The sequence below is a fragment of the Triturus cristatus genome, chromosome 1_2 (genome assembly GCF_964204655.1).
Source record: "Triturus cristatus chromosome 1_2, aTriCri1.1, whole genome shotgun sequence".
Lineage (NCBI taxonomy): Eukaryota > Metazoa > Chordata > Amphibia > Caudata > Salamandridae > Triturus > Triturus cristatus.
The window spans coordinates 576,629,005-576,643,264 of NC_140580.1; the positions used below are offsets into that span (position 1 = coordinate 576,629,005).

The 14,260-nt window shown below is 42.3% G+C and overlaps 1 protein-coding gene across 1 annotated transcript in view; it reads right to left on the reverse strand.

The window, feature by feature from the left end:
* The window catches only part of ACTR1A (actin related protein 1A), a 249,474-nt gene that overhangs the window by 207,057 nt on the left and 28,157 nt on the right, over window positions 1-14,260 (reverse strand). Inside the window, exon 2 of the mRNA XM_085606531.1 lies at window positions 5,481-5,545. Within this exon, the coding sequence (XP_085462657.1) occupies window positions 5,481-5,545 (65 nt within the window). The remainder of the gene's footprint in view (window positions 1-5,480; window positions 5,546-14,260) is intronic.

A 14,260-nucleotide genomic window follows, 5' to 3' on the forward strand; every position in this document is an offset into this window, starting at 1 on the left:
AAATTATGTACAGAAGCATGACTAAGTACTAGGGTCTCTTCGAATTACGCAAACCTGATGGAACCAAATGTTCTAAATGAACCTCAGCAGAAAGGGAAGAGGAAGTAACGTATAGTGCAGTGGAAAGTGCCAGTGTATTACTAAAGCATCGCCGGGAGTTGAATCTGCCTGAAGCAGTGCATGAGACTGATTTCTTCAGGAACTAACCACCTGTAAAACACTAACATTGCTCCTTAAAACTTGCAACCCTTGCTCTAATAAACATTATGTCACTAAATTGTATCTTAGTTGCAAACCGAGTGCCCTGGGGTGGAGCAGGATGCCAAGGCGAGATGGAAGGAGTAATTGGAGAGTGAGATCACCATGAAGGACTGGGGCTATCGCTGCAACCAGATAGGCCATCTTCCCACCGAATGGTTGGCTGCGATTGATACAATTTAAATTTCTACATCAGACCTATTACACTCCACTTACATTGTATAAAAAGCAGAACTGCAAGAAGACTTGAAGTGAACAAGATGTATCACACCAGAGGTCAATTTTACCCATCTGGGTTGGATGTGTCTACTAGCAGGTACTGGATTAAAGTATATAATACACTTTCCTATATGGCAGGGGAGAAGCTGGCTCCGTATCCGCAAATGGTTTTCTTGGGGTAAACTGTAGATGTACCGGGGACTGCGTGGAACTTTGTTTAAGTTGCCCTATTGCTGACAAAAGGTGGGTGGATTGTGCTATTGGGATGGAGCGTGCTCCAAGAGTGAAAATGTGGTTGGAGGCCTTAGGCTTTTGTAATGAACAACTGTATTACACCACCGTCCCCCCACACCTAATATCAAATGGGGCCCGTTAAGCACTATTTGTTAACACGGCATACACCTGCGAACTGAAAGGTTGCTACTATTGCAGTCAACTGCTTCCGGACATCGGCGTTCATAGCACATGACAAGCACCTATATATGTCGTGGGAGAAGTGTTTTTTCTCTGGTCAAAATAAGTAATAAATGCATTTATGGAAACGGGGGCTTGGCAATTTTTTCTTTTTCTCTGATGTTGTGTTAACTGTGTCTCAATTAAAATACTAATTAAAAAAAATAGCAATACAGTAGAAATCTCTTGTTGGAAGAGGTTGCAGATAGGTTTATTACTAGCATTCTCCAGGTCTGAATATGGGAAGCAATAACTCCCTCTCACTTTCATTTGTGACTTACTGCCATTCTGTTCAGGAAATCTGTTACAATGTCAACTTCAGCTGGCTAAATTACTGACCGACCAATGATACACTCAATACAACAAGAATGGCTAAATTACTGACAGACCAATGATACACTCAATACAACAAGAATGGCTAAATTACTGACAGACCAATGATACACTCAATACAACAAGAATTGGCGATGCCAATAGGTCTGGCTTGTAAGTGAAAATAACTTTTCTGTTACTGGTATATGTAGGCACTCACCAAGTCATCATACAAGCACTCCGTTATTTGTAAACGTGTTCATCCACCCACTGAGACATTTTTCATTCACCCACTTAACCATCCAGTGATATATAAACACAGAGACTCAACAAGCAGATGTAAGAAAAAGTAAAAAAAATTAAAGTAGAAAAGGGAAACATGCAACTTCCTAGGTTTGTGCTTGCAACAAGAATAAAATTCAACTTAGCAGACGATGGTTATTTTGGTATGGGATTGTACTTATTCTATCTTTGTTTTCTCAGTTCCGACATGGCTGCCATGTTGAGAGGCAACACGTTGGCCATTTTGGAAAGGTAAACATTTTTACATTATGGCCAATACAATTCTAATAGGGCTGCCCAGTTTAGATGCAGTGACCACATGGACTGACACGCACCACTGATGAAATAACTGTAAAGCTGACAGCCTGGTAACACTGTCTGGGGAGCTGCAGTATGCTCAAAACAAAACAAAAGAAGGAAAGAAAGGGACATAGAAAAGGAGAAAAAGAAAAACTAAATGGACTAGCCCAAAGCCTGTGGCACTGAAGCTCCCTCATTTTGAGTGATCAGTAAAAAGACAGTAACACACAGGCTATTAGAGCTAATGGCCTCCAAAAAGGGTCAATTATAAATGTGTACAAAATTAAGGTTGGGAAACAAAATGCAACTCCTTAGAGAGATTAGTAAGCATTGTCATACGTAAAATCTTACCACAAGGTTAGTCAAAGTGAGTAACCGACACCAAAACCTTTGTCTATCATGGTAACCTGTGAGAATCCATGTAACAAAATAACGGCCTGCAACATTTAACATGGTGCAATAACAATCCACCTTATATTGCAGGCTGGCTTTAACAAATGCTTTGAAAAAGATACAGAATATGATGTTCCTGTTAACACTTCAGGTAAACACCACTAGTGTACCCAGGAGAAGTAAAGGTTGGTGGAAATATTTACATTTTGGAGCAAGAGCCCTCACCCACCAAACTAGGTGGCATGCTTCATCATGGGGCAGCTCGTCATTGGGGCGGTGCTGCAATGCCCAACAGATCCCTCAAGAGGGCTTTTTGCCGGAGTTCTTTTAACCATGTTTGCCGTTAATGAAGTTTGTTTCATGAAGGTGAAAATGTTTTTTCTGAATGTGTAGAACAGTGAGGAAAGTGAACTTAAAATTAACTAAGATTCCCCTCCACACTTATTTATTATTGTGGCGGTCCTTGTCAATGAGTAAAATATTAAGGAAAATAATGTTCCCTCTTATTCTCTACAAACGGTCAACATGTTTTTTGCCCTGTATTTAGTCAAAGATTCATGGTAATTTGTCAGGACCGTAAAACCCTAATCTACCAAAAATGGGACTATGATTCAATTATAGAAGTTTGCCCATATTTAGCAACCACCACATTTGTGTAGAGATAGGAGTACCTCTTGTGAGTTGCAGAGATACTCTGTAGCTAAAACATCCGCCCTAATCCCTATTAGGATCAGGCACCTTAGTATTCTCGGTAATCATCTCTAGGATCATGGAGACGCGCAGGTTCCTATCAGAGTCCACGGGAGTGTTCAAATCGATGAATGAGTGGTTTTAAAAGATCCCGCAAATCCTAAGGGGACAGATCCTAATAGGGATTAGGTCGTTGTTTTAGCTACAGAGTATCTCCGCAACTCACAAGAGGTACTTCTATCTCTACACAAATCTGGTGGTTGCTAAATATGGACACACTTCTATTATTGAATCATAGTTAAATTCTTTTGGTAGATAATAATCCTGACGAATTGCCATAGATCTTTGACTAAATAAAGAGCAAGAAACATGTTGACCATTAAAGGAGAATAAGAGGGAACATCATTTTCCTTTATATTCCACTCTGTTTTTGGTCATTAAGAAGGACCACCACAAAAATAAATAAGTGTGGGGTGGTCGTTAGTTAATTTTAAGTTCACTTTCCTCACCAATCTACACATTCATGAAAAAAAAACTTTCACCTTCATATATCATTATTAACTGCAAACTGGTAAAAAAAAAAAATCCAGCAAAGAGCCCCCTAGGGCATTGCAGCGCCGACCCAACAAGGAGCTGCCCGATGATGAAGCTGCTACCTTGTTTGGAGGGTGAGGGCTCTTGCTCCAAAATGTAAACATTTCCACCGACCTTTGCTTCACTTGGGTACAATAATGATGTTTAACTGGACTGTAAACAGGAACTGCATATTCTGTATCTTTCTGATAGTACTAGGGAGTGTGTATGCTGGACCTATATTACTCTATTTGTTGATAATTTAACAAATTCTTTACACAATAAATAAGTCATGCCCACTGGTTTTGTCAAACGTTTAAATATTAAAAAGATCAGGCCTCTAGCCCAGACTACTGATTTGCCGTCAGAATAAACTCGATCCTGCATACCGGAATTCAGCTTTCAAAAAGACAAAAACAGCACTCTTTTTTAGTGGAAGCACACATCTGCCCAATCAAACGCTGTACTAAAGGGTATCAAAATGACAGCTGAGCCATAGCCCCTCTTTAATTGGTCCTTCTGAAGCTCTTTTTCTGTTCATCACATACGGTTTAGCAGAAACTGTTATGTCAAGCAAGAACCAAAAGGGTCATGCAACCAATGAACAGTGACCCTTCACTAAGACTGGATACTCTAAAACATTAATACACTCCTGCTGTACAAAAGCTATTTGTATCTTGGATTACTTTAATGAGGTCCATCCCCGCAGGTCCTACTTTTGTCCCTCACCAGCCTTCTGAATGGGCACTTTAAAGCATTAAACTCTCATTACAAAAACTTACAAAATGCATCACTATATAAAGACTATTCCTGGTGCTCTCTCTCTTTCCTTCTCTCCTCTCCCTCAACAGTCCTGTCCCTCCAAGATTATGCAGAGCATTCGTCTTGACTTCTGAATCCAGTGTACGCTGTGGATTGATGGTTCTGCAGTCACCTAAAAATTGTGTAAGGGACAGCAGTGTACCTCACTCCAACTGAATTATGTGAAATGTGCGTCCTGAAAAGGAGCTCACTCTGGTCACTCATGCACGACTTCAAACGCTTCCCTCCTAGACCTCATTGCAAATACAACATTCTTTCAACTATGTACTCCCCCATCGTGTAGCATGCTACCAGTCTAATTATGTGATCTGTCAGCTCGTCAGGGGTCTGAAGCGCTGTAAAAATGCAATAACAAGTATATTGTTTTCGTTTTATTTTTGGGTTCTCTGTACAGCGACCCACTACTTGATGGCGAGGTCTCTGCTTCAGAATTAATTGCATAAATACAATAAATAGGAACGTGAGGATCTTGATCTGCCTGATTTGGTTTCTTCAATGATCTCCCCTCCTTCCTCTGTACCTGTTCAACTGAGTTTGTGAATGTGCCCATCATGCTGCACATTCAGGGGCTGACATTTTCAGCTTCCACTATGTCAGCGAGAATGGTGGCTAACGCAATTTGTTGCCTACAAAACCCCATTCCAGCTCGTGCTGTCCAGAGGCAGCTTTTACATTCTTCAGGTCTGACGTTATTGGTTACACACATAGGGAGGGAACTTCTGGCTGGGTAAGACAACTTTTTCATATTTCGCCTCAAAGTATTGGAATTCTTTGCCATTCACACTACAAGCGGAGTAGAACATCTTGAAATTTTGGACGAGGCTGAGGAAATGGCTCTTTTGTTGATCTCTGGGCCTGGAACTACTCAGTGCCAGGGCGCCCTAATAAGGCAAATGTTTGCGCTTTATAGATGGCATATCAACATCGCAACACTGACAAACTAGGCTCCACGTGATTTGCGTCCTTCCTTATCTCCGCTTTACTTTCAGTTTCCTGAGAATTTAATGACCACGTTTATTTCATGGACACATGTGGCATTTTTACTTTCCATACAAAGCTTCAGCCTAAGAGTAATATCAGAAATGTGTGTTGTGTAAATGCTCTGAAGCTGCCTCCTGGGCAATTAGTTCATTACACATAATATGATACATGAATACAAAAAAGAGACATATACTTACTAATTTGGAAAGCAATACTTGGGTATCTGATCTCCAGCAAAACCAGCTTTAATTACACCAGAACCCTGTTGAAAAATAGATGGAACAGTTGTTAGAACTGCTGCATAACATGTTGATTACTTACTGGTAACCTCTTTATTCCAATTCCATCTTTCTCGTCCCAGTTCGTAACTAATGTGTGGTGTGCGCACGTGAGGTTAGTTAGGCACCCAGCTGCCTAACTCACATAACAAATGTCCTGGATTCTCACGGAGGGAGGCTCTACCCTCCCCCCCCCTTTTTGGTGGTACCACAGATCTATCGACCACACGCCCTTAGGAGCCTCCTAGTTCAACTAAAGAAACCATAAGGCCAAGTCTAAACAAGGACTGGACTGGAACAAGGAATATGTATTCGGACAAATGAGATTACAAGTAAGCAATCATCACGTCCTCATCCCAGTTCCAGCCCTGACTAACCGGAGAATCCACATCCGGGCCATTCAAAAACACACACCAACAGATCAGGAGGGCCAGTATATAGACACACATTTTTTCATCAAACAGAACAAACATATGCCAGTCTAGGGAAGTCAGATCATGCGCTATGGAAACAGACCTTAGCCTTTAAATGGACATGAACTGCATGACCCCAAGGGGCAACTGGCTTTCTTAAACAATAAAAGCTATTCAATGTCACAACACTTCTTCTCAGGTTCAGATCACCTTAAGCATCTAAAGAACATACTATGCAGATATGGCTCCTCCTATCTAAATATTTTTCAAGAGCAAGTTGGTGAGGAGATACAAGGGACTAGAAAGTGGATTAGTTAAGAAGAAAACATGCTGTATGACCTTTCGTTCTGTAACTTTCTTCTAAGGTCTGCTTGGTTACTCCCTTTGATTCCCAGTCTTATGACTTTACCTAGTCTTAAGTCTTTCTCTCCCTCATCCTCCTTGTCCAGGTTGTCCTTGCCTCTTAATCTCCATCCCTCCTCACCTTACTTTTTTTTCACTTTACTATCTTTCATTTGTCTGAGCACTTTTTTTCTTTTTGCAAACCATACTTTTCTATTGTTAGCCTCCTCTTTTACGGTCGAGCCTACCAGACAATACAAGCTTTCTGGGTGTGAAAATTCCATTGAGAACTTACAGTGAGCTTACTGCATGACCACCGCCTACCACTGGTTAGCTTTATTGTCACTCACTTGCTTGGTTTTTATTAAATGGCTTGCCTGGTCCACCTTGTGTTTGTCACTCCCCTGGAGCATAACCTCCTTGCTCGTGTCTTTACACCACTCACTATTAGAGAGCTACTTTTTTCTTTTAAATTGAGCAATCCATGAGAGTGCATGTATTTTTCACCTCTCTTCCTCGTGAGCTTTTCTCCCCTCATCCCCACAAAACACCCCACAGATCTCTCCCGGATGTGGCTTTATGGTCCTGCAAAAAGCCCCTTCGCTTCTGAGCTCCATATTGCTCTCTACCTTCTGTGTTTCTCTCCCCTCTTCCATGTTTCTCTCTCCCTCCTGCGGTTTCCCTAGCTGAAACTCTCCTCTCCTGTGTGCTCCCTCCTGCTTTCTCATTCATGTGATTCTACCCAAACAAAATGCCTTGGGTATCCTGTGCTCCGTGAGCTTTCCACCCCTCAATCACCCACCCCCAGCCCCAACCCAACAAAATGCTTTACGTTGCTTTCTCCTTCGTCTGGTTCCGCCGGTGCATTAAAAATCACTTTGTGATTAGTTTTTGAGCAATGTTACTGTGAATCATGCACAAGAGGAAGCAGCACTGATCTGGGATAAAGCTAAATTCAATAGATTGCAGCAGTTAAAATAAACCAACATAATGATTTCTCGACACACGTCCTTTAGAAGAGAAATTCTTCAGTAAATTGTCTGGAAAACTGAGGACAAGTGCTTTAGCACCATTTCACACACATTAAGCATCTTAATAAGTAAGCTTAAAGTCCACTTTTTTAATGCATTTTATTGTTTTTATGAACCACGTACAAACATAAACAAGCATTGGCATAGCCAATAGGTCTCGCCTTTGGGACCTTATAAGTGTTTAGCCATGCAACAGTTGCATAACTAAACACTTATAAGGTCCCAAAAGCGAGACCTATTGGCTATGCCAAGCGGCCGTGCGGCCGCAAAAGTGAAAGTGATCGCGATCAAACATCAAAGCGGCCGTGCGGCCGCGAAAGTGAATGTAATAGCGGTAAAAGAGGCGCGCGCGCCCGTACGCATGCACTGTAGCTCTAGGCTGGCCTGGTAGCACTTTTTGGAGCCCTCTCAATAAGTCTCGCCAGATCAGCGCATGCGCTGGGTCAGGCGAGACCTAAAAAGAATGCTCTTTACATAGCGCATGCTATAAATTAATGTGCTTTCAAGGTGCCAACTAATAGTTATCACTGTTATTTTTATCTAGCTCAACGGCTGTTTGTGTCTTTCAACAACTGAACAATGAAATCATGAGTTAGCTATTATTATTCAAGCCTGAGGTCTTGAGGCATCTCGGTGGGTGCTCGGCTCACAAATATGTGATTTTCACCATGTGTTAATTTCTAGGATATGATTTATGTACTCAGAAGGCAAAACATCCATTTTATTGACTGAACTCAACCCTCCCCTCAAATTAAAACATTACACAGTTCAAAACCTGGCACACCACATAACTTCATAAGTGCACACCGTATACATGCCTCCATATCTCCAACCCCTCAGAAGTGAACAAATGGAACATAAGTACTGAAGTAGCATGGGTGAAGCTGGGCACCTAGAAAGAACTATGCCACAAGTAGGCATGTCTGCAGCAGCCTCGGCAGTGTGCAATGCCTCTTCTGCCATCACACTGAATATTTTTGTTTCCTAGGATCTCACTGCCATTAAAGTGCTAAGATGGAAGTTTCCTTTTTGGGCTATGCAGCTTAAGCAGTTAGGTTATGCTTAGGCGATCCTGTTTTCAGCGTTTATTTTTTGTGTGGATTTCAGTGGTGTTTTCTCAGCGCTTCCCAAACCTTCTGAAATCAGTGCAGATCAGTGTTCATTCAGCTGCCTAACCCCCAAAATAGATAAAACCTATGAAGTAGTGTATTTAGTGTCTGCTTATTGGCAATGTATCCAATGGACTTATGTTAGATTGTTTAGAAAGAATGTGTATTGCACTCTCCCTCATGTATCATTGCCACATCTCATTATATCTCACACTTCACACTCACTCTGTCAGGTCTTTTTCTGGGTTACTGGCCTATCAATGGATTTAAAAAGTTGAGCGCTATAAATGTTTTAATAAACAAATTCCTGGACACACTTGGGGGTCATTCACCTACTCCTAACTCAATATTATGACATTGTAGGGGTGGTCAACTCTGCCAACAGCATAGTACCTTGTGAAATCTTTAACATTTTGAATTACAACAGACTAATTTGCGACCCTGCACTTTAAGGCACCTAAAACCTCATGCTCTAAGCATATTCACCATTGCTTTTCTGCAATCCGTGCTTGACTAAATTAAGGTGTTGCTGCTGTTGTGTGGACATTTATAACTGCCAAGTATCCCCATGGCAAATGCCTCACTTTAAGTCAGTTGTGACCTTTTAACAAACATCAGATTGTGTTCTGTAACTTGAACTTTTGCTGTTATCATTGTAACTATCAGCTCAAAAACCCCACCAGAGAAATACAGTTGGGTAAAAATCAGAATTAGATCAAGGTATCACGCATAACAATTGGGGACACTCTGCAGCTATGACTTTTGTTGGTATGTGGAAAGGCTTGTGTCATTTTTTTCAGCACAACACCACGGGTGTGCCGACAGCACTCTTTTCCCAGGTACCTGTCACTATGCCTTGCACTGAATGTTTGAAGCCTGGGGTGTTTGGCAGGTCACCTACTATCAATACGGACTTGTCTGAAAAGGGGGCGGATTAAAGAGTTTTACCCGTTTTGTGTCTGTGGGTAAATGCGATGGTACCCAATGGCCAAGATTTTTATCAGCCAGTCATTTTACTAATCAGTGAAAAAATGTAACACTTCCAAAAGATCAAATATTAATTTAATAGTCCCAGATTGTCTGCAGTGCATACAATAATTATTTCAGACCTCAAACACGCTTTTAAACCCTGCACCATTAATCAAACCACACAAAACCAGAGGAAACAAAAGGAAGAAGAAACAATATTTTAAGTACACGGCTAAACAAAAAAATACTCAAGCAGAATAATCTTAGATCAGACTTTCTTGCTCCTACCTTGCATAACAAAGTTACATTGAGTTGGCCTCTTCAGAAATACAAATTGCACACTCTCACGTTCCTGTCTTTGAATGGCATTTTAGTTTGTTGTTGAGCAAGTGTTGAACAGTGTTTATATGTTTCCACTGATTAGGAGGACTGCTTCCTTTTTGGTGGGTTTTTACCAGTTATTATAGGTTTAAAACTAAAACAGGACAGCCTAGTTATGATGCTGGAATCTGAGTAGGGCACAATCTGCGATTGGTAAGGCATCCAAGTGATTGTGGTACAGTTGCCAAGTTTCCATCGTAATTTGGACTCGGATTCACCTTGTGCACGGGTATAATTCTCTGTTAGGTGATAGTGTCAACTTCACTAGATTGTGGATAAATGTTTTTGGTGAGTTAGTAGGTGAAACGTGGGCAGGAAGCGGGGGTTGTATCAAACTGTCCACATATCTTTTAAGTTACTAGGCATACTCACTGAAGGTCAGATGTATATGCAGGCGCATATATGCGGATAAGGCGATTGGGGGCAGTGGGTTCTCAATGTGTGCTTTTGCAGAATGATGTGTGATGTGCCATGGGGAAGAGTGCTTTTGTGAACAGTATGAGAAGGGGTGAAATGAAATGTTTTATGACTCCCTTTGCAAATAATGAACATGAAAACAGTGAAGATATCATAAGGAATAGAGAGTGACACTTGAAATTAATACTCGTTAATTAATGTTTTTGACATCATTTCTAAGTACAGTGAATAAATGGTGTTACAGAGTTCAATTACTCTCACTGTATCATCTCCGGAAGGATGACTGGCAGAGTTTGCAGGGTCAGAATTCTAATTTGTGATTTACAGAATACACCAGATGTCAGAATTGGGTGCGTCACTTGCTGAGCCATATTGCTGGTTTTTAGTGGCGGCACTGCATTTAGTACAATGTTGGTGAATAGATGTATATGCTTTGTTTAGCAGTTTCTCTCTCGATTTCTGCCTTTCGCTGGACTCACTATAGCAGATCTTCTTTCTCTAGGTCTGTAGTTCAATCTGTTTCAGCTAGCATCTATTTGTAGCCGGTTTCCACCAGCCAGTATAACGGGTTAGTAGTTTAACTTGCAGAATGCATCACTGTGGTTAATAACTCAAAGCCCATGCAAAGGTGCATCCAAGTGATTTATTTTCTATTGTATTATGTTGCAGGGGGTGTGTTGTTTAGTCTATTATACAGTGTTTCTTCGCAGCATTTTCTGTACCATGGGGACATTTTTCACCATCTGGTTTTTTTGCACGCAAGGAATCTTTGGCCTGCTTATGGATTTCAGTTTTACGGCCGTGACACACCATTTTAGTGATTATTTTGAGGACTAGGCTATTTGGTCTTGCAGTACCTTGTGGTCAAAGGTGCCTCTTTCACTGATCTGACACCAGGATGCAACTGCACTTCTGAACATTAAGCAGCTTGGATTCTCCCTAGTGCTGCTCTGCACATAGGACTTGGGCAAGCAGTACTCGTTTTCTGATCTCGAGGTACAGAGTTTCTTTGAAAGGTTTTTCCCATTTTTTCCCATTTTTATGTTTCAACTACAGGCAGTTTTTTACCTGTCTGTTGTTGAAAGACCGATAGGGTTCAATAAAAATTCTTCGAATAAGTTTTCGGTCAGAAAATTGCTCATGATTGGTAGGCAATTTGGTCTTTTTACGTCTCGCTAACCAGACAGCACAAGCTGTCCGATTGCAAAAGACATATTGTAAGCTTACCAAAAACTTCCAGTGAGCTTAGATCCCACCCATTGCTTACCATTGGCTGGTGTTTTTGTCACTCTCATTCACTTGTTTCTCTTTCGATGCCATGAATGCCCCTTCTGCTCTGCCCCTCCCCATGGTGCATAACCTCTGTACCATCCTTTTGATTGGATGGATTGTATCCTTTTCCTGCTCACATTTAGGTAACTACTTTTTTTGTTTGCTTTCAGCACTCAATAAGAGAGTATTTGTTTTCTAGCTCCTTCCTTCATATGCTATTTAATTCCCTAAACATCCACTGTCCCATGCAGGCTCCTTGTTATTCCCTTCCTCCCCACACGATGTTGCTCCCTTGCTCCTCCCCCACCCAGCTTTTATCTTTTCTTCACGCATTTCTTTCCCCATGTGCTCCTCCATTGCTCCACCGCCCTCGCAGGCATTTCAATTATTTTGGATTCACTTTTTTTTAAGGGCCAGGCAGGTGTCATTTGCTGCTGGGCACTCTTCTCAAAAAAGTGCTTTTACACACTTTTCTTTTCAATTTACTGATCTAAAAGGCATCCACCGTCTTAGATTAGTTAATAGAAAAAGGATAACGGCGCCGGAGTCATTCCATAGGCATGCACATGTGGTGACACATACGCATGCCTACAGAATGAAGTGACCAGCACGGCTGCTATGTAATTATGACATTACAGGGGTGGGCTGTCCTTAAAACCCATGGCATTTATTGAAAGGCTACATAGAAAATGTTGTCCTCATCTTCTTTTCTTTCTGGGAACTTTGCAGGCCCTGTAGAGAATTGCCCATGTTATCCTCAACCCCATCTGCTCTATCTTGGCATCCACTCTGCCCTCATTGCAAGGATTTGAAACCCTAATACATGTCTAAGATGGCAGTTATGTTGAATCTAGGAGCACAGTGATGCCCATCATGCAGTGTTATTTTCTATGCTTCCAAGATGGCGGTTACATGCATCTAGACAAAACGTGCTGGCCATTTTGGAACTAAAGAAAATAAATGTACAAGATTGGCAGACTCCAACATTGGTCTTTGCTAGTTCATGTTTATCAATCTGATTTTCTCTAGTTCACTTCATCCACTCTCTCCTCAGTCTTTTCCCCTTACTTACGCCTAAACAGGTCTTCATTTCTTATTGCATCATAGATTACATGGTACACGGGGAACTGGGAGCAATGTATGTCTGCTTTTAGGTTCAACATTATTGTGGGAAACACCTATATACATATAAATATTTCACAAAAGGCAATCCATAAAATGAACAAGCATTTGCAATGCAATAGGTCTCGCATTTACGAGAGTTTGAGCTTTTGGCATTGTAAATGACAATGCCTTTTATTTATGTGTTTTGAAAACCTGCAAGTATTGTGTAAACACGCACTTTGTACTTATAGGCATTTCTTACAACAAACAAGGCTGGCAGTAACTGTGCCTCTTTGTACTTGTAGTCCATGCTTACCAGAAAGCAAGGCTGGCGGTAAAAGAGAAGCAGTTACTGCCAGCCTTACTTCTCGTAAAGAATTTGTGTTTACGCACCACATTACAGGTTTTCAAAACACATAAATAAAAGCCATTGTCATTTACAATGCCAATAGCTCAAACTCTCGCAAATGGGAGACATATTGCATTGCAAATGTAAAAGGTGGAGGGAGAGGGATGAGAAGGAAGAGGAGAAACAGGAGGCAGGATAAGTGAGAGAGGGAAGGAGGGAGACAATGGAGGTAGGGAGAGGGGGTGAGAAGGGAGGAGGTAGACAAAAGGAGGAGAGAGTTGAGAGAGGGAAAGAGATAGAAAAAGAAAGGGTATAGGTGAGATTGGAGGAGAGAGAGAGAGATGGGCAAAAAGCTGAAATGGAAGTGGAAAAGCAAATGTGAGGCACTAGACATAGCTATTGCAGAAAGTAAATATAGCCAGAGGTGCGCTGGCCAGCTTGGTTGATTTACAGATAAGATCTCGGTTATGGAGTGGAAAACTAATGTGCTGTGCTGTGAATAACTGTACTGTTGCCTGGAAGCTGGGCGAGCACCCTGCACCTTCCGATAAGTAGTATCTGTGGACCCCCAAATGTGGGTCATGCAATAAGTGTTCCATTTTTGCTGAAGGGACCCTGTCTTTATGGGCCCCACAGGTTCCGCTGTGCATCCTAAACTAAATGGTTCTGAGCATTGAGGTTTACAGGGAATGGTTCAGGTGCAACAAGTATGCGGCTGCCCGCGGCCCCCGCAGGGGGCCACCCTAAGCGGGCGGCCACCCTTAGTCACATTTGGCACTCCCCCACCCCCACTAATACGGGGGACTATAGGAGGAGTCCCCTGGCCAGATACGTCACTTCCAGCAAAAGCCCCCGCAGGGGGCCACCCTAAGCGGGCGGCCACCCTTAGTCGCATTTGGCACTCCCCCACCCCCACTAATACGGGGGACTGTATGAGGAGTCCCCTGGCCAGATACGTCACTTCCGGCACAAAGAGGAGGGGGAGGTATTTATGCCTCCCCCGGCCATCTTGGCGTCCTCTTTGCGCCGGTCACGCTGCCCGTTCTTTCATGCCCACCTTGAGGAAGGTTACTGACATTGCATAGACACACTCGTCCAAATTCCGAAGGATTCCATCCAATAGGCGCGGACGGGGTCGGGCTTTCAATACTTTAACACAGCAACAGCTAGTTCAGCTGCCGATTGCCCCTACAGGAGCGCGGAGTATGCTTACTCCTCAGCTCTGGGGGCTGTGCGGAGCAAGTGGCGTGCGCGCAGCAGCAAGGCGCGATGGGCACGGTTTGCTATGGGTATGCAGAGCCAGCTTTTCCCA